Below are 25,070 nucleotides of genomic sequence, written 5' to 3' on the forward strand. Positions count from 1 at the left end.
CAAGGTTCTGCAGCAGGAAGATAAGACCTGAGAATTTTCAGTGCAGAACTGGAAAGAGGGAGACATTTTTCACTAGTTTCACTTAGCAGCAGCACTTCTTTTTCTGTTGAATTTTGTTTTGATGTAGCTGTCGGTTTTGGTGGTGAAATTCCTCTTGATGGCAACCAGGAGGAGTACTGCAACTCCCCAGTAAACCCCTCCCTGCAAACTTGCAAAAAATAAATAAATTAATTAAAAAATCACTGAAATAGCCCTCAAGATTTGCTGCTTTTGAATAGGCATTGAATTGGAGGGAGGATTTTTTTGTTGTTGAAACCTATAACATCATTTGTGCAGTGATGTGTTATGTGCACCACAACATGTTGTTAATAATGGCTTTTTCCGACTTGTTAAAAGATCATTAAAATATCGTCAGGAATTCACATTTTGTTTGTTACATTCTCTTAATTTGATCTCCTTCTGTATATCTTTTCATTATGTGAACATATCGTTCCTAGTATTATGCTCTTGCATTGCACTGCAAAAGCTACCCCCTTCTTCACTGATGAACTTCTACATGGCATTTATATTGGGCAAATATACATATCATGGGTAAACAGAGAATCCAGATTAGAGAATTCTCTAAAGGTGACAGTTAAGTGTTTTGCTATGTATTGATGTAGGAAATAATTGCATATTAAACTCTGTGCCTGTCTTCTGAGAAGTAAGTCCAATTGAGTTAAATGGGGAGTTACTTTTAGGTAAGTGTACATAGCAGCAGTGGGGAATCTTTGGCCTGCGGGCTTAATTATACACTCCAGTCTCTCCAAATAACTTGCAAGGCCATTTTCTTTAGACCACATCCACTTGGGTAATGGTATCTGCTGCCACCTATCAATGTCTTCTGCCACTCTCAAAACAAACAAAAATCCTTCCAGTAGCACCTTAAAGACCAACTAAGTCAGTTCTTGGTATGAGCTTTCGTGTGCATGCACACTTCTTCAGATAGGTATCTGAAGAAGTGTCTATCTGAAGAAGTGTGCATGCACACGAAAGCCCATACCAAGAACTGACTTAGTTGGTCTTTAAGGTGCTACTGGAAGGAATTTTTTTTGTTTTGACTATGGCAGACCAACACGGCTACCTATCTGTTTCTGCCACTCTGTGTTTAAATCACAATTTTTGTAGATTTCCATCTGACCGTGGCACTTCCTACTTCAATTTCTCCTTCCATCACCACTTTCTGTGTGGCATGGGTTTATTTTGGAGGTCCCTTCGGCAGCATTAAAAAATGGTACTTTTCGCAGTGTCTGGTATCTGTTGCTAAGGTTATTACTGGGACACTCTGGACACTGTGATTTACTTTCTGCCTTCCTTTGCATGACCAGCTTGAAATCAAGGTGGACTCCAAAGGAAAAATTGAGACCATGCTTAGAACTTCTAAGGAAAAACTATGTATTCTTCCACATGACAGAGTGGATCCAGTTCTCCACCAGTGTGTAGGAGTGTGGCCTTAAGCTATGAACATTTTGAGTCCTCCTTAAGAAATAGGTACCACTGCAGGTACCAATAATAGAATTTGAGAGTGTGAGGGATAGACCATCAATTAAAGAGATTGTGTTTGGATTATCAAGGAATTACTCAAGGGGCATTTATACTTGGTGGGCGTGGCAGAGATTAAAATGTGATTACGGTAAATAGTTCATATAGTGAGTTTTAAAAAACAAATTATTTTCCCCAAATATGTCTCCTTTTCTCAGTTAATTTGGCCTAGCTGCAGCTGTGACATAAAACCCCTAAACTATCTCTGTAAAAATATAAGGGGGTATAGAAGGTTATAGAACTGGTTACTCATGTTTTGTAATGTAATTATTAACTGATTTTTCTATTGTCATTCAGGAGTGTTAGGTGTTTTGTAGTGCTGGGTAATAATGAAATTATATTTTGTTTGTTTTTCAGAGAATGCAGAATCTATCGATCTTAAGCAGTTTTTCGACCTACATTTTTCACATATATATTACATCTTTTTTGAAAATTTTGTGACTATTGAAATTAGTCTTAAACAGAAAGGTAAGAATTTTTATTAAAATGTTTGACTTTGATTTTAATTTTTACATTTTGCATACATGTTATTAGCATTACCAGCCAGTGCTTCATTTTCTTCTGCAGTGTGCTGGGTCTGATAAGTTCAAAGTAAACTTGGTTTACTAAAAAGAAGTAAAATAAACATGCTAAACTATATCACTCTCTAGAGCAGGAGTAGCCAATGTGATATCTTCTAGATGCTGCAGCCCCGGCCAGTGGTCAGGAATGATGGTGGTCGGATAGAGAACAACATATTGGCTGCCCCTTCTCTTGGGCATCAGGAATATTTACAATGCAAATTATCTAAATTTGCCTTGGGAAATTTCCCCTGTTCAAAATTTTGGAAAACCCAGAACACCAAGCTATATTATTAGATGTTCCAGTGATTCATTGTTTAGGCTGCTGCAGTGCATTCTTCATGGGACTGCCCTTGAAGACAGTCCACAAACTGTAGCTGGTGCAGAATGCAGTTATCAGGTTACTTACTGGTGCCACAAAGTGAAACCATGTGTCACTGCCTAGCTGATTTAAAGAGTTGAGTCTGGCCTATAAAGTCCTTAACAGCTTGGGACCCCAGCATTTGAAAGAGTACATCTCCTGCTAACCTGTGCCTTAAGGTGTGAAGGACAGGCTCTGTTTGTAGTTCCATCAACAGTAGTTTGTTGTGTGATGCTGTGGAGGAGTGCCTTCTCCCTTATGACCCTCTGGAACTCCCTCCACTAGATATATGGGCATCTCTCATGTTATCTATTTTTATATGTCATGAAAATGTATTTCTGCATTCAAGACTCTGGAGATGGCTGATTTCAATTATTATTTTGTCTGCATAACTGTTTTATGGTAAAAATAATTTGTTTTATGATTTTGTATTTGTGTTGAATTTTAGTGACATATTTGTGTACCCGCCCACCCTGTGCCTGTGGGTTGAAGGACGGGTTATAAATATTGAGGTTGAATCCTGACAAGACAGAAGTACTGTTTTTGGGGGACAGGAGGCGGGCAGGTGTGGAGGATTCCCTGGTCCTGAATGGGGTAACTGTGCCCCTGAAGGACCAGGTGCGCAGCCTGGGAGTCATTTTGGACTCACAGCTGTCCATGGAGGCACAGGTCAAATCTGTATCCAGGGCAGCTGTTTACCAGCTCCATCTGGTACGTAGGCTGAGACCCTATCTGCCTGCAGACTGTCTCGCCAGAGTGGTACATCTCTGGTTATCTCCCGCTTGGACTACTGCAATGCGCTCTACGTGGGGCTACCTTTGAAGGTGACCCGGAAACTACAACTAATCCAGAATGCGGCAGCTAGACTGGTGACTGGGAGCGGCCACCGAGACCATATAACACCGGTCTTGAAAGACCTACATTGGCTCCCAGTACGTTTCCGAGCACAATTCAAAGTGTTGGTGCTGACCTTTAAAGCCCTAAATGGCCTCGGTCCAGTATATCTGAAGGAGCGTCTCCTCCCCCATCGTTTTGCCCGGACACTGAGGTCCAGCTCCGAGGGCCTTCTGGCGGTTCCCTCACTGCGAGAAGCCAAGTTACAGGGAACCAGGCAGAGGGCCTTCTCGGTAGTGGCGCCCGCCCTGTGGAATGCCCTCCCATCAGATGTCAAAGCGATAAACAACTACCTGACATTCAGAAGACATCTGAAGGCAGCCCTGTTCAGGGAAGTTTTTAATATGTGACATTTTAGTGTATTTCTCATCTCTGCTGGAAGCCGCCCAGAGTGGCTGGGGAAACCCAGCCAGATGGGCGGGGTACAAATAAATTATTATTATTATTATTATTATTATTATATGATAAATTTCTCCCTATTAGGCAGCTGGGTAAAATAACATAAATTTCAAAACGGTAATAGTTTATTATTACAGAACTGTAGTTATTTTCACTATCTTTAGTTGTTGAAAGCAATCCTGTTTTTGAATTTAGGTCACAAGTCACAGAGAGAAGAACTAGATGCAATACTTTTTATTTTTGAGGTAAGATTCTTCCAATGTTGAAATTCTGTTGTCGTCTAGGTCTTCTATTCTGATCACATTTTTTATACATGTTCTTGTAACGCAAGTGGTAGCGTGCAAAAGTTAAGCTGGAAAGTCAAGAATTAGTCTCTGATGAAGGGATAGTTAGCTGGACTCTTAGCACTCCTTGTCAATATGGCCAGTAGTCAGGGATAATGAATTGTAGTGCAGCAACACTACATGGGCTCTTCATCCCTGCTTTAACAATTTCATAAAATCCATTTGTGGATTTTAATTACCTGTTGCGGTTTTTTTTTTATTTTTTAGTAGTAGTAAAATCATAGAATTCCATAGGTGGGATCATAAGGGTCATCTACTCCACCTCCTGCGATGCAGGAATCTTTTGCTCAACATGGGGCTCAAACCCACGATCCTGAGATTGTATCGTCTTATGCTCTACCGAATGAGCTGTCCCAACTACAAGTAGGACTCAGTCAAATGGCAGAAGGTAGAAGACGTTGGGGGTGGTTTTCATTGACCGTAAACAAGAAAACTGCTTTTAAGTATCCAGAAGGACTTTTGATTAGGTTTCATGTTACATACCCCTTAACACATACACCAAACTGACATTTATTAAAATTTCTCTTCCTCCCACTTTTCTAAAGAAAATCTACCAAATTCAGTTTAGAATTATATAACTCATCTGTCCCAAACAAACAAAGATCGATTCATCCAGACTGGGGTATACACAATAATAAATCCTTGATAACTGATTTCAGCTAATTTCAAGGAAGTGATACATTTGATATAATTCTATGTCATATTATAAACAGCTGCTAGTTCAGACTGGAGAGGAGTCTTAAATGCCATGCAGTGTATGGGTACTTAAAACTAGGGTTGGGAGGAGGAATCCCAAATTCTTCTGTTCTTTGAATTTTAGTCATGATTGCCAATTGTTCAGACTTCAAACAATTGAAAAAGGCTCATGTAGAGCTTCCTCCCTTGCTTGCAGCTTGGTCTGCATAGCTGGAACTTCCAAATTTGATGTTTGATATAAACATCAGCTAAGGATTTTTGTTGGCATTCTTTAAATTAAACCAATGAAGCTGTGTCAGCTTTGATCATTTCACAAAAGAAAACTGAGTCAATAGTAATCTGAAGTGCCAATTTGTCTCCACTTCTCAGGTGACGTTAGAATATCCCATACAGACACTTGTTGGCTGGGGATAAGAAATTACAGTGCAGCTTTTTTTTTTTTTGTAATTCCAAAGCTCATTTCTTTTATGGCAACATTGTTCTTGCTTGAATTTGTTAGCAACTGAAGTGAATGTCTAATGCCAACAAGGAAAAAAAATTCTGAAATGGAAAAAATAGTTGGAAAACTTGTGAATATCTGATCTGAAAGCCCCTGAGGTCCTGTAATTAAAGTCCTGTAATGAAAACCAGGGCCACCTTCAGTTACTTTAAGACAATACATAAATGTGTTAAATGACATAACATAAGATTACGCAAACTAGTTATTTATTTGTTTGTTTGTTTGTTTAAATTATAAATTATACATTATAAATAAATAGCTTTAAATTCACTATATTTTAAACAATTTGTTCACTCTTCAAAATAAGGACAAAAAAATCCTTTAAGGAAGACTGGGAACCATTTTTGGCTTATTTACAGAATCACTGCAAAGAATTGGACTCACTAGTAGGTTTTGAGTAATCATTTACAATTACCAAAATTTACACAAATTATAAGTTAAAATATAAAAAAGGAGCAAAAAGGAAATATGCAGGAAATAACATTATTTTGAAATAAACCAGAGAAGGTGGCTGAGGGAAGTCCAGGGGGAATGGGGAAATTTTGGAATTATGAAGTATGTTATTTGTTATGATGTAATATTGGAAAAAATGGAAAACTTAATAAAAATAATTTTTAAAAATCATTATATTTTAAACACTATGTTAACCCTTCTTGTCACAGTAGATTATTTTGTTTTCACTTCTAGTGATGGTGGTCTTCAGAAGTTAATTATCTTTGAAACTTTTAAAATACCTGTTTCTAACAATCTTTTATTGATAATTTTAATATTTTGTTTTTATTTTGTAATCCTCATAGAGGTTTTATTTCAATGAAGCTAAATAAGCATTTTTTAAAAATAAGTAAATGATACCTGATAGCAGCCATTGTGCCCTAATGATTGTTCTATGTATTTATTGACTTCTGCTTTTGTAGAAAATTTTGCAACTTCTTCCAGAAAGAATTCATCAAAGATGGCAGTTTCACAGTATTGGTATGTATTGGTAATATGGTAATGGCACTATCATTTTTATTAATGTAATCAGTATTCTCAAGCATCAAACAAATGCTAACATTGCTTTATACAGTGTTATCTGCTGTCACGTCTAATTAGTGCTCTTGGAGAGAAAAATATTAATGTCATGGACTGAAGGAGGAGTGGCTGAATTGATGGCCTGGGAGCTAGACCAGACCTCAAAGTAAAATTACCCGGCCCCTGGCATTCTGATAAACTTTAATTAGGGTCTGATTTAAAAAGTTTGATCACTGTGCTTCAGTTGTAGGGGGAAGAAATATTTGCATGTTCCAAGAATTAGAGATATCTTACATCTCTTGTAAAATTAGTGATGTAAAACATCTCATTTTGGATTTTATATCTAATGCTGCGCTGTGCCTGAGGGCTTATCCTCCATGACTGCAACAGAAATATGAACATTTGGGTGGGTGGGGAGGGCCTAGTTTGTGGGGCAAAATGCACAACTGATCCACATGAGAAACAGAGCCGCAATACAGAAGTTGGCCATCTGGGGCTTAGCGTACCCAATTCAAAATGTTTCTTTTGTTTTGTCACTGATTAAGATAAGTTAAGGAAAATTCCATGCATTTGCTACTTTGCCAACTCATGCATACATTAGTATGTAAAATTGCTGGCAAATGCTGCATATATTAGTCATGTTTAATGCCTCTGCATTGCGTGTTACAAAGGCACAATGAATTCATTAATTGATGGGAAATTCATGATTGGAATTGAAATTAAAATATAATTAACATACATATACTTTAAATTATAAACAACATGAATTATGCATGTTTCGTACTCCCACAGAATCCATCCAACACTGCAGTGTCTTCTTTAATTTTTTGATGGCAAACTAGCTATTACTTTTGCTGAATGTGATAATTGGAATTATTTTATTGTTTGTATGGAGAAAAGTATAGGTCCAATTTTATTAAATGGATAGAGAAGGTGGACTTTTCTCACTTCTGGCATTAAGCTTGTTGCCAGAGGGCTTGAAGGCTCACCAAGAATAATCAAGAGTTTGCCAAGGACTTGTTATGAAGACTTTATTAAGTCCGACCGAGGGCTCTCACACATTAAAATGGCAGTGAAACAACAAATACTGAATGTGTGGTTTTTCTTTTCAGGATTAATTTTAAAGAAATTACTTCACACAGGGAATTCTTTAAAGGTATGACTGATAACCTTCTTGTTTTTTCTTCGTCGAAGAAGGGGAGGGAGGTAAATAGTATTTCTAATGTTGGGCCAAATCTTTAGAAAGCTATTTAAAGGTGTCTCATTGATTGTAATTGGATTAATCTAAGAGTTGTATCAGCACTGAGTTTAGGTAACTGTTGAAATTGTAAATTTAGCCTGTAAATGTGAAATTAAAACCTTTTACCACCTTGTTCTTCAAGATTCGTCGTGAAGGTGTACGTCTCTTCCTCTTGTGGTTGCAAGCACTTCAAAATAATTGTAGTAAAGAACAGCTATGTATGTTTTCTTGTTTAATTCCTGGATTTCCATCACCGCAGTCTGAACACGGGCCTCGAACACTAGATAATCTCATTAATCCTGTGCTCAGTGTTCAAGAAAGTAAGTATGTAATGGTCAGATGCATACAGTATATTTGTGATTAGTTGTTGGCACCTGACTGTCTCAAAAGACAGTAGAGTATGCCTCCGGGGTGAAATCAAACCACTGTATTAGCAGCACAGAAGTGACCCCCCCCCCCCCGGGGTATATGGACGTCCTGGGCTGCCCAGACAACAAGCCTTTGGCCTCGCTGGTGTGGCCCAAAGGAAAGCAGAGCAATACTTTGACACCAGCTTGGCTGCAGGAGTTGCCAGAAGGAGGTGTACAAGGCACCATCCAAACATCTTAGGGACTCCATTCCAGATTTGTGTAGGGTTTGCTCCTTAGCCTTTACTTCTCCTGAAGATGTCGCACAATCTGTGGAGGTTTAGGATCAGAGCTTTCCTTCTCCTGGATGGGCTACCTTCCCATGTTGATGAGCCCCATCTGCCCCTCACTTCCCTCTACAGCATGTGCAGAAACTGCCTTCTTGACCGTTGTTCAATCCGCCGGAGGCTGTCTTTGCACGCAGGGGAAGTCCCTAGCTCACCGAGGGTTTGAGACCCATCAGCTACCCTCACCTGGTTTAACCAGCCAGTCAAAGCCGTTCCCGGGGTGTGGCCGCTGTCACATGCTGACAGCTTCTAGGAGCCACAGGTGAAAGCTGAGTGGGGAGTGGGGACCGAAGTTGTACACAATACCCCAGAAGGAGCATGATGTGTCCCCCACCAGAACTACTATCCTTTCCTTACACACACCCCACTACCCTTGTCATTAATAATGCAGTCCTAAGTATATTTACCCAGAAGTAAGGCCTTCTGAGTTTGAAATTGAGTTTAGTGACTGAGATGGAGAGCATATTGCAATCTTTCACTTGTGATTCTGCACCCTTGGAAGGAATTACCATTGAACTTAGTGGATTCTCTTTTCCACCTGCTGCCTAGTATGTCCCCAAACTGCAGTGTGTTAGCCATTGGGTAGAAGGAGGGAGCACGTCCTTTTTGATGATCCAGCCCTTGCTGGACTCCTGGTTTTTTAAGTTATTTCTACCTGAATCAGAAGTAACTCAATGCCTGGAGCTTTGGGAGAAGGCGGGATTGCTAGAAGTGACATGCACATATCTACATAATGGATGTTATGTTGCAATTCATTCCTATCCCAGAAGGTTGGTTGATTCATAGTTGAGCACAGTGTTAAAATAGTTCCTTAAGATAGAAACGGTATTCCTTTATTGTTCTTCTATGCGTAGTTTTGTGTTCACTGATAGAATGCTCCCTGCTTTAAAGAAAGGAAGCTTAGTGCTTATGAAGTGAAAACAAATCATGCATTAGCTTTCATAATGTATTCATTTTATTTATTTGAATTTAAGACATGCACAGTATACACTGTAACATACCCAACCTAACAACCTGAATATTTATTATTTGAGCAGCACAAGTGACTGTAGAAGAAATCACTCCACTTGTCCCCCCACAATCAGGAGATAAAGGACAGGACGATCTAACAAGCTATTTTTTAGAAGCACTTTTGAAATACATAGTAATTCAGGTATGTTGTGTTACCTGCATTTACTTGAAAAATGATTTTCTAACTAATATGTAATTTTATTATTGTCGACTGCAGGAGATCCACTCCATTCCAATTTCTTTCTCTTGCTGAATAATGGTCATCTGTTTAATACCATTTTAACAGCCAAATCGCGGGGGGCGGGGATGCTTTAAGTTTAGTATATGTATAAGATTGGACCTGCTGTTCTGAGAACAGAAGAGCTCTTTCCACCCGTAAAAGGGTTGGATCCACCAGAGGCACCTGTTCTGCAAACTAGATGTTTTACTTGGTGGAAGTCAGGGGAGGATATTATTATTATTATTATTATTATTATTATTATTATTATTATTATTTGCTGATTCCCCATCTCTTCTGCATCCCCAGATCACATCTCAACACTGTTCTAGAGAAGAAATTTGGTTCTTAGGGAGTTGCAGGGGGGAAAGGGAATAATTTAAAATTTTCCTTCCATCCTGTGTGAGCATCCATTTTGCACATTTCTGTTCTTTGCAACTTTGGATATGACGTATTATATTTACCTTCATGACTCAGAACCACTTTCAGTGGATATATTGTTATATTAACTTAAAACGCATCAAGAACTAATGATCGTTACTTTCCTGTTAGAGTATTCTAATGCACATAAATGTCTCTCCCAGTGTCTTCCTCATAGTTTCTATGGTTGAATCTGGCACAAAGCAAGCTTTGCTGTCTCCTCCTTTTTTCCTTATTTACTCTCCAGTATTGAAGGGTAGATATGAGGGTACAGTGCAGTTTTCTATGTCTTTTCAGTTCATGTTTTTGTCCTTGCAGCAGGTAATAAAAAAGGAAGGTGAATGTACAGGGTGCAGAAGCTGCTTCCCTTGTCTCCTTCTAGCTGTCTCTCCCTTGGCTCCTCTCTCCTGTTTCAGGAAAAATGTAGAGGCAGCCGAGTATCAATTCCTCTGTTCCATCTTGCATGCAACTCAGTCATATCAAGAGACACATGCTAAAATCTTGTACAGTGAAGGATCTGGAAGCTGGGCAAAAATGAAATTATAATTACTGCACTATTTCTGCACAGTTTTAAATAGGAACACATTAACATGCAGAGACAGAAACTGATGGAGAATGGGTAGTTGAATATAAATAATATTGATTCCACATACCTGTTACATACTGCTACACTCTTTTTGCCTCCAGAATACCTGTAAAATAATCTAAAATTCATTTTTGTAGGTCAAAAGCCTGGAATGGAAGAACAAAGAAAACCAAGAAAAGGGATTTTCATTCTTATTTTCACATTTTAAGAAATACTACTTGCCTTATATTTTCCCAAACATGTGTAAGGAGAGCAGCTTGTATAACCCTGTACTTGGTAAGCATTATTTCAGTATCTCTTAGTAGCCTTCACCATTTGTAATACGATGTATGACACAGGGGCACAGTACTTCTGTGCTCTTCTTCTGTAGGATCAGGTCTTACATAATGGTAACATTGCAGAAAGCCTATGCCTAGCTTTGCCTATACCTAAACTAGCAGCTGTACCCTCCTGTATCTGTATTCTTACTAGGATTTGAATGGAAAAACTTTAGCTGGTTTAGTGACCTATTCTTAAGCATCTTTTGAATACAAATGTCACTTTCTTTGCATTCAGAGGAATTCAATGCTGCAATATTACGATTGTTCCATTAGCACAAGCATCTCTGCTTGCCAGATGGAACAATCTCCCCTCTCCTTCCCCTGTACGCTGTTGTGGATTTTGCCCTGGACCCTCAAAGCCAATTGGGGGGGGGATGCGGATGGAGGAGAGGTCGAAAGCCCCTTTATGCTAATAGGACTTGTTGCTCTGACTCCTGCTAGTACAACTATTCATCTTAATCTGGCCCACTTTGTTGTAGACTGCAGTAAACTTTGGGTTGTATCCAGCAAAGTTATCCCGTTTCTGCCCCTTCCTTTTCTCATGTGCCTGCATGTTACGCTGCACATCTGCTGCCTAGGGTTGCAGAGAAACCAGAACACATTTGGGGAGTATACTGGGGGACGAGAGGGATTGGAAATTCATTACAAAAGCAGAAGTTCTCACACAAACAGGAATACTTCATCGGGTGCAACCCTTGATTTCAGTAACGCTGGTGCTAAAGTTGTCTCTCGTGTTTAGAACAATAATTCTTAAACTAAGCCATTTTTGCCTATCTTTGGGTAAACTCTTCTTTCTCTGCGTAGTATTTGTAATTGTGGTTTTCTTTGTACAAGGTAGAAAGTGATAGAATCCATATCTACTCCACTACCCAGCTTTGTTACACTGGACTATGCTAGAGATCCCAGAAGTACCTAGACTGTTAATCATGTACGCAGCTGCTTTCCTAAGTGGTGGCCCTCTTGTGGCAAGTTGATCAATATTCAGCAACATCTTAGCACATACATATGACTACATTCTAATAAAATGAGTTTAATCCTGAGGAAATTTAAGGCTGCTATATTAGGCCCTGAACCTCAGCACATTTACTTGGAAGTAAGTTCTCTTGATTTCAACAGATTATTTCTAAGTAAGTGTGCATAAAGAGTTTCAGCTTTAGTTTGCTTTGCTATATTTTCCTAACTGTTTAAAGTCTCACTCTTTAAAAATATAATGTTTCATAATACTGTTTGAAATTAATGTGAAACATTTATAGCCATAGTTTATATTAGCAGGGGGGTGGGGTGGGGTGGGGTGAAAGCATGGCATTTGAAATTATTTGCTCTTGTACAATTAATTTTCTGTAACTTTTATGTACTGTTTCAAACTTTTGAGGCAAACTCCATGTAATATCTCTCTCTCTCTCTCATATATATATATATATAGAGAGAGAGAGAATTGATTTGTTTGGATGGGTTTCATTGCAAAATGTATTACATCTTAGTAATGCCTGGTGTAACTCCTATCTAGTTGTATAGTGGCTAACTACTTTTTAATTAAAATTCCTTCATCATCACTTTTTTTTATGTACCCAGAAATCTGAAATGGGTATTTTGGCTTTGATTGGATGCTTTCTATCCCCTTATTATTTAGAAATTGTTTTCTTCTCTATAGAGATACCGCAGACGAGACCAAAGCCACATTATGTAATGATAAAGAAAGATGCTGAAACCAATGAAGCAATATATTGCACAAAGGAACCCTTCCTTAAGGCCCGGGTTATTGTCATCCGATGGTTGGTGTCTTTCTGGCTTGAGCCAAAACCTCATGCAGGACCTCAGATTCCTGGAATGGAGGGTGAAACTGTGCCAAAGAATATTCAGGTAGAGCCAAAAAGGTGATTTGGGTGGGACTGAATAGGGATGAGACAGATCCTACTATTTTACTTATTTCACATTTATACCACTCTCCTTTGAAGGAGCTCTTGGTTCTCCTCACAACCCTGTGAGGTAGACTAAACCAAGCATGATAAGTCTAAGGTCATTTGGTTAGCTTTGTGGCTGAATTGATGCTGGCTTTGATTTAAGCACACACATCCCTCATGTATTCACACTTGATTTCAAATCATGCCCCCTACACTTTAGTCATTGCAGTACAGTTTATTTATTTATTCCTTTATACAAACAAGAATATACCGCTCTCTCAAAAATCAGGGCCGTGTACAGCAATATAAAAATATTCGTTAAACCATTAGAAGCAGTACAGAACCATCACTACGAAGATTGGCAACTCAAGAAAACTAAACAACTTTGTAGGCCTATCAGTATAAAAAGTCTTCAATAGGTCCCTGAAAGTAAAATCCTGGATGCATGCCAAATCTCTACTGGAACAATGTTCCATTGTCCAACTTCTGGTTGACACCAGTGCTCTTCTGGATGATCTCAGTGATGTAAGAGCTCAGGCGGTCCTTAAGGTATCCTGAACTCAAGTTGTAGAGAACCTTGTATACCAACTCAAGAGGCTTGAAACAGGCTTGATAGCATATGGGCAGTCAAAATAGATATTTTAATGCTGTCGACTGTCTGTCCCCACCAGCAGTCTAGCCACTGCATTCTGCTGTCCCTGGAACTTCCAGATCAGGCCCAAGGGCAGCTCCACACAGAGCACACTGCAATACTCTATTGCAATTATTGTTTGGGGAGAAATTAAACTTCTTATTTCATATTTTAGCCAGTACACCACAGCACCTCTCAGCAGTGCTTTCTCGCAGTAGAACCATTTAACCTAGAAGGTCAGGCTGACATAAGTATCTTTTCATTTCTGGTTTCAGAGAGCAGCTGCTAGCCTGGTATCTAGAGAAGACAGCAAAAATGATAGTACTGACAGACCTGATAGAAATGCAGAGCCAGAACAGTCTCATTCCAACACAAGCACACTAACTGAAAGAGAACCCAGTTCCTCCAGTCTTTGCAGTATTGATGAAGAACATCTAACGGACATTGAAATAGTTCGCAAAGTGTTTTCTTCAAAGAGAAGTAACGTTAATTTTCTTACAGAAATCTTTCGTCTGGTAAATAATTCCTCTATTTCTGAAAAAACATGCATAAACTTCTCTATCATACTCATCCAGAGAGAATTAGTAGTTGTCATAACCCACTAGGCATTTGTCTGTTTACAAGTTTGCTTCTGATTTTATTTAAAGAAATGCTCTCCCCTGTAATATCAATGTCTGCACCATCATCATTTTTTAGATATTGCTGATAAATATTTGCACGTAGCTTGGCATAGATTAATGTGAAAGTGTCAAGCATCTGCAGTTTGGTCTTGCTAATTGTCAGTTAAACTCACCTGACTTCCATTGCTCTTACGATTCCTAGCAACCTCTACAAAAAGGGCCTGTTGGCAGACTGGGTAGCAGCCTATGTTTATAACTCTCTATGTTCTATACACTTGAACTCACATGTTTTTGTTCTTTGTGTTTTTCCTTCCTTGCCCTTGGCTGCCCTTCCAGATGTTCATTTGAAAGTCCTGTATTTGTTCAAACCAAATTTGTCTATAATACTTCCTTTAAAAAAAGAGAAATGCCTTGAAAGAAACTTTTCACAAGAGCTGGATTCCATTTCTACAATTTTGGAATAGATGCAGACCAGCATTTTTAGCACCAGCTGATATTTTGATGACGTTTTGTTGAACTATTAAGTCTTCCAAAGGACCTAGCCATTTTATATAGTACAATTTTCTATCTATTGCTGTTGGTAAATGGATATGGAAATAGTATATTTTCTTCTTTTTATATTTTTGTGCACTGTATTTCTTCTCTTTATATATTTGTCCATATATCTATTCAGGTAGTAAAAAATACTTTAACATGAAAACCAGTTGGGTAGCTTTTAAATCAATTCTTTAAGATGAAGTACATGAATGCTAGAATTGTCGTAGGAGGCACTAATGTTCCGTGATAAATGCTATGAGCTTTCCCCCCTCTACTAGGCATTTTTACTGCCAATATGTGAAGCAGCAGCTATGAGGAAGGTGGTAAAAGTATACCAGGAGTGGATCCAACAAGAAGAGAAGCCTTTATTTATGAAAGAACCAGAAGAAGTTGTGTCATCAAGTATAGACTGTGATGAAAATATTACAGAACATAATTCATCAGAAAAGGGAAAAGAAAGGGAGGAGGTAAACATATCAGAATTTCTTCAAGTTGTTCAGTTTCTATTTTTACAAAGTAGCAAATGTACTTCCCATATCTCCACACAGCAGCATTTTCTTACATTACAGATTTTGGGAAAGAGATTAGCGAACAATAAGATGTAGACTTAAAACAGTCTAGTGTCAATCATATTTGCTTTGACTTAAATATACTAGGACATATCAAATGATATTCCATCAAACACTTTGTAACATCAAACAGATGTTACTTTTTAATGCTTTGTCAGTATTAAGTGCACTTTCACCTTCTTCCTTTTGTTGGGAATCAAGCTGCACCATAACGAATTACTTGAATCTGGCTTTTCTCTCTCTCGTGGTGTTTATGTGGCATTCTTCATCATCTGGAAAATGATTGCTGGGAGTTTAAGGATTGCAGCAATAGCAGTAGTAAAGGTTACAAGACTTCCTGGAAAGAGACAACCCACGCGTCAGTGGGAACTGACTTCTGCAACCATAAGAAAAAAGAGGTGGCAAGTAATCAAAACCTGAAGCCCACAGAAGGGGAAAACCAACCTTCTAAACTGCTAGGTCAAAAGATTAGTAGAGAAGCAAGTTCTGGCTTTAAAACAGGAATGAGGACCCAGATCTAAATATCCTACCCATAAGCCGCTCACCACTTGTCTAGAAGAGATCTGTAGTGTAGCTGTGCTGACACTTGGATTAAACGCAGATACTCCAACTGGAGTTAGTGGAAGTGTGGTTCCACCTTATAATAAAATAAAGTGTTTCCAAAGGATAAAGAATGTCATGCCTTCAAAAAAATAAAGAGAGAGAGGAGAAATGAGAGTATTCTCATTTTTGGCTCGGTTTGAACAGAGAGAATGCGGAACTGTGAATTTTTTAAAAGCAAAAGCTGAAAATTTCCAAGCAGAATATGAGCCATCCTAGTATGGGTTAAGCAGGCCCTCCCACTTGCTCTAGGCAGAAAATTGTGTGTCTAAATTTCTGCTAGGAAAGGTTCATTCATGGTAAGTACCCATTGTTCCATTCCACCAATTGCTTGGTGGAGGAGCAGAAGGGAAGGCAGAACATACCGTATTTTTCGCTCTATAGGACGCACCGGACCATAGGACGCACCTTGTTTTAGAGGGGGAGAACAGAAAGAAAAAAATTCTCCCCCTCTCTGCACAACGCCCCTTCAGTGAAGCGGCAGGAGAAACGGAGCCCCTTCCATTTTTCCTCCCGCTTCCCTGAAGGGGCGCTGCGCAGAGAGGGGAAACTGTGCAGTGCCTCTCCAGCGAAGCGAAGCCTGGAGAGCAAGAGGGATCGGTGTGCACCGACCCCTCTTGCTCTCCAGGCTTCAAGTGGCTATCCGCAAGCCTTCAGAGGAACTCCTGCTGCGCTCTGAAGGCTTGCGGATTGCCGCCCGAAGCCCCCGGAACGCAGCAGGAATTCCCGCAGCTCTCCGGGGGCTTCAGGTGGCTTCAGCAAAAGCAACACGAAGCCTCCAGAGCGTGGAGGGAGCGCTCCCTCTGCACTTCGGAGGCTTCGTGTTGCTATTGCTGAAGCCAAGGAGCCTGCATTCGCTCCATAGGACGCACACACATTTCCCCTTAATTTTTGTTTGTTTGTTTTTTAAAAATAATTTTTATTAACAGGCCAATCACATTATCCAAATCACATTAGTTCCAAATTATACAGCCAAATTTTAAATTTTGTTGGGGGTACCCATAGATCAAGCTCCGAACGAGTCCAAAACTCCGCACGAGTCCAAACATCACTTATATTACTGCTTTAATTAGACAGTTCTATCCAGTTCAATCCAGATAGTCCTTTATTACTTTCTTTCTCTTCTTGTTATCATATATTCCTTTCTTTGTGATCTCTGATAATTTTCACAAGCAGATTGAAGACAGGCATCCTCTGTGTGAGTTTTGTTCTCTCCAAAGATCATATCGCTCAGGGACAGCCTCTGTTCAACGCTTCCATTAAAAAAAAATTAATCTTCGTTCTGTCCTTTACTTTTCTCAGGCTTGCCAAATAAATCAGGAGGCTCTGTCAGGTCAAGCTTGCGTTCCAACATTCCTTCTCTTTCGAATGATCCTGATTCTCTTCCCCCTGTCCTTCTTTCTCCGGCAAGCCTGTCTTGGCGAGACACCATTTTTTAACTGCGTCATAAAAATTTTCCTCTTTCTCACCGTTCACCAATCCTCTCTCCTGTTATAATCCATCCCACACAGTTCTTGAATTCCTGCTTGTGATTAGTAAAAACACAACGATCTTATTTCTATCTGGGGTGAAGGGTTATTAATATCACATCGTGCAAAGAAAAAAAGTTTTTTCCTCCACCCCCTTCATTCCAAACATACAGTCTCCTAGTGGTGATTCATCAGAAGATTTACTTATCCATCCATCACTCCTGGTCACAGAGATCCATTAATCAGCAGTCTTATCTCTCGAACATTACTTGATGTATGTACTTCAGCTTCATTCCAATCATATGTTTCCAATTATAATTCCGAGCTGAAGCTAACCAGCACGCACTAATTGGAATCGGTGTCAGGAAGATCTGACTTCACCGAGGGCTCGTGCCAAGTGTTCAGCACCCCCATCACTCGGATCAGGGGGTACATTGTGAACACCGCTGGCAAGGCAGCCCCCCCGTCTCCTGGGGGGTGGGAAGACTGCATACTTCCCATAGCAGCCCCTTAATTACCTCGTATGGGTCACAGAGATGTTATTGTCGGCCATCTTCCAACGCGCCACCTGGTGGCCCCTTCCCCTTAATTTTTGGAGGGGAAAAAGTGCGTCCTATAGAGTGAAAAATACGGTAATTCAGCTTCCTGCTGCCTCTCCGAATAGCTGGTCCTTAGGCTTTTTCAAGAGCTGCACAAGCTGCCCTTCAGCTTTATTATTGGGAAGGAGAACCACATGTGCAGCACCCTTTCTGTATGCCATGCCTCATAAAGCTGGGTTAACTTGTGAGACTGAAACCGTATCTATGGGAAGTTGGAAAGAAAAAAATCCCTCCTGTATGTTTTAGGAAATCATGGGTAATTCTGGTCCTGTTCGAAATCCAAGCTGGACAAAAAATGGTTGTTATCAGGAGATTCCCCATAAAATAGCTGACTTGGATGTCATAGAACAAGGCATACGAGCCGGGGTCCAAGCAGTACTGCAGGTAAGGGATATATTCTCATTTCATTTTTCCATCTCACAGTGAACATTTTCCAAATATATATACTGTTGCATGCCCTGTAACCTTTGCATAATATTTTCTTCTGAATATAAATATACAGGAACGTACGTTGCAGTGCTAACAGTATAATCCTATACATTATTTCCATTTTTAGCAAAGTTGGTTTATTGAGTTAATAAAACACTGTTTTCCACTTGATATTTTGTTCCACTGAAGTTCTCATATCCAAAAGTTTTCACACATGTATCAAAATGCATTGCGGTTTCTAGGATGTTGCTGGTGAATCCAAACCAGTCTATATTAAGCCATACATGAAAATGTAATGCTATTGACTAGATTTCAGAGGGAATGTATATGTTGTTCACTTGAACTGTGCAGCTTCCTCTTATGGCAGCAACATTCTGCACACCCCACAAAAAAAACACTCCCCACCACAACCCAAAAAAGCCCCCTGCCTGTCATGAAAGGAAAACTGACAAAATCCTCTAGATTCACAGAGGATTTATGTTTTTGTCCATAAAAGGACAGGATGGTAATTAGATTAGGAGGAGGGAGATGGAAAACTGCAAATAAGAAATAAGTTGAATGGGCCACAGTCCATATCAAGGCAGTCTCAAGGCTGGCAACTCTCGTAATAGCATAATATATAAATGCAATTACTCAGATGTCACAGAAAATAAACCACAACTAGAACTGAAGTAAAATCTTTGACTTTATGACGCATTTAAATAATTGTTGCCACTTACTAACAATTTAGATGACTAGATTAGGTTAGTAGATTGTGTCTACCCAATGCCAATTTAGTGCAATGTTTCATAAACCCAAAGATTTCGCTTTAGTTCATATCATGTTTTATTATGTATCGCTGATTTATTGCATTTCTGTTCAGCTCTGTTTACAGTTTGCAGTAGTCATTTGTTAGAAAAATCTGTCCAAATGAAGTTATAACCTCTGGTTCTGGAGGAGAGTATAATTTTGGGATCACTTGGGCAGAGTATAATTTTAGCATCACTTGGGCATGTTCCATTGTATTCTGTTGGCTCTAACTTTGAGTGCCTAGTAAGTCTAAATGTTCTTCAGTGCATTTTATTCCAACTGTGATAGCAAGCAGGTGTCGAAACCACTCACATTTTTCTCGGCAAGTTTCAGACAATTTAAAATTAAATCTAATGTTTGCATTTATGTTAAGTATCACTTTATGGAATATATGCAGAGACATTTGAGTATCGTTCAGGGCCCCATTCTGAGCTTCTAAAATGTAAAAAAACAAAACCACAACCCTGTGATTTGTACTTGTGTTTGAAGTGTTTTTCCACTCATTAAAGTATGCCAAATTAGACTTTATTCAACTAACCCTGATGATATCCCAGTTCTTCTGCAGTAGTAATATGATTAATCAGTGCAGCCAAGTTTAGCTGAATTCTCAAAATAATGGTTCTTATTTCCCTTTAATCACAGGTTTTCATAACAAATTCCTCAAATATATTTCTTCTTGAGCCAGCAAATGAGATTAAAACACTCCTGGATGAACATACGGATATGTGTAAACGCATTCTTAATATCTACCGTTACATGGTAGTGCAAGTAACCATGGACAAGAAGACTTGGTAAAGTGTTTGTTTTTTATAATGGGGTTACACTGGTTTATTATGATTCCTTCAAGTAATATATATGGGTTATCTCTCCATGGCCGGGAAGCTTACTTGATGGTCTTCAGCAAATTACTTGTTCTCAACCTAATTTATCTGCGGTATTCTTCCTTGTAAGGCCAAAATGTGTGTCATGTATGTCATTATGAGTTGGTTTGGAGGAAGGGCATTGAGATGCAAATAGGATGAATACATAATGTAACTATTAAGTAATACCTCCTAAGTGTGCAAAGTCAGCATTGTTTGAGTTAAGTCCCCCCACCCTGCATAGAAAATGAAAGAAGCTGGAAATTTAGTTCATAATGATCGTGAATTAATAACCTCTATATAGTCAATGCAGCTGCATAGTGGCATGTGTCCAGTTCCTTCACTGTCTTTCTGTGGATGCCAGGAGACTGAGGGTGAAATACATTTCCAGAATCCTCTTCAACTTCCGTTTCACTGGATCTGGTTTGAGTAAGATGTCAGGAGGAAAGTAGCTACGAATGGTAAAGGCTATAACGTCAGAGGGATCAGTTTAAAAACTGCCTTTGCCACTGAAGTGCTTCTCATGAATAATGCTAAAAGGTGCTTGAGATGCTTAAGTAAAATGTATATGAGTCCACATATTATACAGAGTCTTACGTTGCTTTTCAGGGAACAGATGCTGCTTGTGCTTCTCAGGGTCACAGAATCGGTACTGAAAATACCATCTCAAATTTTTCTACAGTATCAAGGAAGAAAGAATTCAACATTAGCAGGAAGGCTTGCTGGACCTCTTTTCCAGGCAAATGAATAAATATTAATTTTATTATTGTTCTGAGTCTTATCAGGTTGCGTTCAGCTCACCTAAGGTGACTTTCACTCAGCACTGCACTCAGATGAGATACCTGTTTACTTACTTACATTTTCATAAGCCACCTTATAGTGCAAGCTCTTTCAAGATGCATATAATATATATTTTTTAAAAAATGCCATAAATTACAAACCAGACAATAAATCATTATGCATGTGAAGTTCAGTTGCACGTAAGAATCACTACTAAATATATAGACACCCCACTTTGAATATTGCATTGATTTTGTACTAGTAATAACTTGAGGATTTCATGCAGCTAAGGCTGCATTTCTCCCTGTATGTATCCTTAGCTTATTATTTTTGCAAAATATATTATGTGATCTGTGGAGATTTGGACTACTAATGTGATTCTTGAGAGTCACTATCAGTGTAAGTGAAGGAGATGGATGTGCAAGGTAAACACATCTTACACCCTGAGTCTGACATTTAAAGCTGTTCTAGAAAGATGAGGAATTGGTAACATCCAAATAGAAATAGGGAGGGAGAGAATATGTGGTGTTATGGCAGAACAGTAAGTTGCACACACGTGTGTGTGTAACAGAAGCTTTATGGCTACTTTTGAAAGGGAAATTTAGATTTGGGAAGAGATGATTTAGAGCAGAGACATGGGAGGGATAAGTGTGCTTATCTCTTCTATTATTTTTCTGCTGTAGCTCTTTCTTCCTGGCTGTTTTCTCCCACAAGGAGTAGGACACTAATAAGCCACCTTATAGTGCAAGGATTAGTAAATACATTTCTGAAATCAGATACAGCAGAAACTCAAGGGTAGAGAAAGGGATAAGCAACTCCTCCTCATCACCATTTCTCCACTCCCAACGCAGTTTAAACCTAATAGAAGTAGCCATCAGATTTTTCTTACACACATGTTTGTAAAATGGTTGTCTCTCTAAATTAGGTGATGAAGTGCTTCTAATATATGAGGTTAGGTCACCTATAGTTGTGATAAGTTGTGAAGCTTCTTAAAATCCTGTTTGGATTACGTTAGCAAACTCTGCTAATAAATAATACAATGAAAATGGATCAGTCTTGCATATGAAGTGGATTCTCAATCAGATCACTTTGTTAATGTGCTTTGGTGACTAGGGACAGGAATGTAATGAACTTGGAGTAAATATTTCTACATGAAAATACACGGGGGCTCATATAAGACAGTGTGCAACCTTTAATCCCAATAATGACAGAACTTGCAGGTGGAGAATCCTTTATTTTTATATATCTCTATTAATGGTAGGGGAACCATTATATGAGTTTATACTTCATCATTTCTTTGAATTTATTTTTGTGCTTTTGTCCTACCAGGCTCTGACGCTTTGTGGTTTACATTTTTTATTCTTTGTTTTCTTTTGTTACATTTCTTTTCGGGGGTGGACAAAGCAATATATATATATATATATATATATATATATATATATATATATAAAAATAAAGAAAATACATGTAAAAAGTAATGTCAGATGTACTGTGGCAGATGGGGACATTTTTATTGAATGAAGTTGCTTATGGCTGAATGTTCCATTTTGAATTTAAGGCCAGCACAACATAAGGCTGACTGAAACATCTGGTCCTATATCTGTTCCTTTGTTCTAATTGATTGAGGCTGTTTTTTACAACTTAGTTTAAATCCCCCAAGGCCCATCTAAGTTTATCAGTTGTTAACAAAGAAAGGAGTGAAAATAAACACTTTAGTTAAAATGTATTCTCCACAGTTAATGTAGCTATGCTGCTCTCTTATATTTTTACCGTGTCTTTGAATGATTTGAGTTCCCTAACTCTCTTATGTTGCCATGTGATAAATATTACTATATTCACTATCTGCGTGTTTGTTTGTAGACTCTCATAGTAGCTTGGATCAAGGCAAATCTAAATGTGTACATCTCCCGAGAACTTTGGGATGACCTTTTGTCAGTATTGTCATCATTGACTTATTGGGAAGAGCTGGCCACAGAGTGGTCACTGACTATGGAGACTCTAACAAAAGTATTAGCTAGAAACTTATACAGCTTGGATCTCAGTGACCTCCCGCTGGATAAACTAAGTGAACAGAAACAAAAGAAACATAAAGGCAAAGGTAAGGCAGACAGGCTTCAGAAACTAATTTAAAAATGTCTGTTAATGTATGAAAGGAAGTATATACAAATGATCATTGCATAAGAGGTGAGGTGGAAACTGCACGCATCCTTTAAAAATATGTGTGGGAGAAATACTGAAATATCCTTAACAATGCTTACATTTAAGTATAAAACTACATTAGGATGTGGTATAGTAATCATGCTTGAAGGCCAGTTTTATGACCCTTCAGTTCATTTTTAAAAATCCGGATGAATCATCCTTTTGAAGAGTTAGTGCACATTTGCCCCACATCCAGTACAGTTGCTGATTATGGCTTCAGTTTCTGGTTTAGCTACAGGCAAATAAATCCCTCATTAAAGTGGAAGTTGCCCATAATGTCTCAATGCCTGAAATTCTGAGGAGTATTGGGTCTGTTTCTGAAAATATACTTTGACTTCTTGGGCGAAGCAGCAGGCTCATATACTCATGAAATAAATAGTCTACAAGACAGGACTGCAGTTTACCACTTGATGTGGAGTCCTCCTTGGGCAGCAAATCTGCTCTTAGTTTAAAATAGTTCTGGTGCCAGGAAAGTGTTCTGTTTAAGTGTGAGGCTGGAACCCTTGCCACCTGCAGACCTACTCATGAGTGAGCACTCTTAACATGATTATAGTTACAGGTGGTAGCTGTGTTGGTCTGCCGTAGTTGAAACAAAATAAATTAAATTAAATTTTAAAATTCCTTCCAGTAGCACCTTAGAGACCAACTAGATCTGAAGTCGTGTCCATGCACACGAAAGCTCTTACCAATAACTAACTTAGTTGGTCTCTAAGGTGCTACTGGAAGGAATTTTTTTATTTTATTTTTTATTTCCTAACATGATGTTGCTGTTGCTACTGCATATGCCAGACTGGGGATGCTTACTGTCTTTTGCTCTTTGAAAGCGCAGATGGCATACTAACATTTTTTAAAAAATTTGAACCAAACTTAGATGGTGCCAAGAAGCCCACAGGTGAATGATTAATAGTAGTAAATAAAGTAACAATTTGTGTTGTCTCATAGCAGGCATAGTTCTGTCAAATTATAGGGAAGGTTTATAAGCCTAAATGTTCAGCACAACAGTAGTAGTGGTGGCTTGTAACAGAAAGGGAAGAGCAGTATGCAGGTTTCAATTAATGAGTCCCTGCACAAGGACTTCCACTTATGTGATGGGGCTTTCCCCCCTCCTCTAGCTACACTCCTGAAATTGGCTTGGAGTGGTAGGAACAACCCCAGAACACACGAGGGGAGATCATTCCATCTGGGAAGCCAAAGTGCATGTGTGTGTGTGTGTATACACACACACACACATATATACACATACATATATATATATAGGTATATGTATATATGTATATATTCTCCATGGGGAAGCCTTTGCTTATTTACCGGAATGATACTCAGAATAAATTGTGATTAACATTCCTTTTTATTTATTTAGATAGTTATCTACAGCTTGCTTATATTATAGATCTTTCAATATAGAATTGAGTTGAGACCAAAAATACAATTATTATTTAAATACTGTTTTGGTAGTAATATGTATTGAGTTACTTAATTTAAAGCTGGGTGGAAAACATAATGATCACCATTGGTAATTATTATTATTTCATTTCATGTATACCCTTCCCATCTGGCTAGGTTTCTGTGGGATGGACAGATATTTAATCATTGATATGTTCTGTCTCCCCTCTACCTTTCAGGAGTTGGGCATGAGTTTCAAAAGGCATCAGTTGATAAGTCGTTTTCAAGAGGCTGGAGCCGTGATCAGCCTGGGCAAGCACCAATGAGACAGCGCAGTGCAACAACTACTGGATCTCCAGGAACAGAAAAGGCCAGAAGTATTGTGCGACAAAAAACAGTTGGTATGTAATAGAGAACATAGATGTTACACAAACAAAGTCAGAAGGGAAATTAATAGACCGAATGCACATAAATAACTTTCTACATATGCTTTGGGTGTGTCACAACTAGTAATACATTTTTGTATGCAAGTCTAGGCAGTCTTGTGTGGTGTGAGATGAAGAAGTAATTGCCCTTTGACTGTTAGATGCAAATTATTTTTACAGATATACCCAAACACGTGGTCACTATGCACTGATCCTGTGATCCATTATATATGTACCACATAAGGATTTGTCTTATACAACTGCAATCTTGTGTAGATTTCATCATAGACCCATTGCAAGCACAGCTTCTACAGTTGCTACTACATGTGCGGCTATCCCTACTTCTGATGGCATGCTGCATAGATACCTCTGTTTCAAAAGACATCTGTTATGGACAAATTTATAAGCTAGGCTAGAGCACAGCATCCTGGGATGTAAGGAAAACT

The 25,070-nt window shown here is 38.7% G+C and overlaps 1 protein-coding gene across 8 annotated transcripts in view; it reads left to right on the plus strand.

The window, feature by feature from the left end:
- RALGAPA1 (Ral GTPase activating protein catalytic subunit alpha 1) overlaps positions 1-25,070 on the plus strand; it is a 125,379-nt gene that overhangs the window by 12,526 nt on the left and 87,783 nt on the right. For all 8 annotated transcript variants that reach the window (XR_014564605.1, XM_083740088.1, XM_083740086.1 and 5 more), the window contains exons 2-16: positions 1,939-2,049; positions 3,991-4,040; positions 6,249-6,306; positions 7,458-7,501; positions 7,728-7,905; positions 9,317-9,432; positions 10,651-10,789; positions 12,485-12,693; positions 13,641-13,880; positions 14,801-14,989; positions 18,006-18,143; positions 19,620-19,768; positions 20,447-20,576; positions 22,478-22,715; positions 24,439-24,600. Coding sequence is in view for 7 of the 8 variants with exons in the window: in XM_083740088.1 (XP_083596214.1) it covers positions 1,939-2,049; positions 3,991-4,040; positions 6,249-6,306; positions 7,458-7,501; positions 7,728-7,905; positions 9,317-9,432; positions 10,651-10,789; positions 12,485-12,693; positions 13,641-13,880; positions 14,801-14,989; positions 18,006-18,143; positions 19,620-19,768; positions 20,447-20,576; positions 22,478-22,715; positions 24,439-24,600 (2,151 nt within the window). In the remaining variant the exon portion in view is untranslated. The remainder of the gene's footprint in view (positions 1-1,938; positions 2,050-3,990; positions 4,041-6,248; positions 6,307-7,457; positions 7,502-7,727; positions 7,906-9,316; positions 9,433-10,650; positions 10,790-12,484; positions 12,694-13,640; positions 13,881-14,800; positions 14,990-18,005; positions 18,144-19,619; positions 19,769-20,446; positions 20,577-22,477; positions 22,716-24,438; positions 24,601-25,070) is intronic.

This window comes from Podarcis gaigeae (genome assembly GCF_964106915.1).
Source record: "Podarcis gaigeae genome assembly, chromosome: 1".
Lineage (NCBI taxonomy): Eukaryota > Metazoa > Chordata > Lepidosauria > Squamata > Lacertidae > Podarcis > Podarcis gaigeae.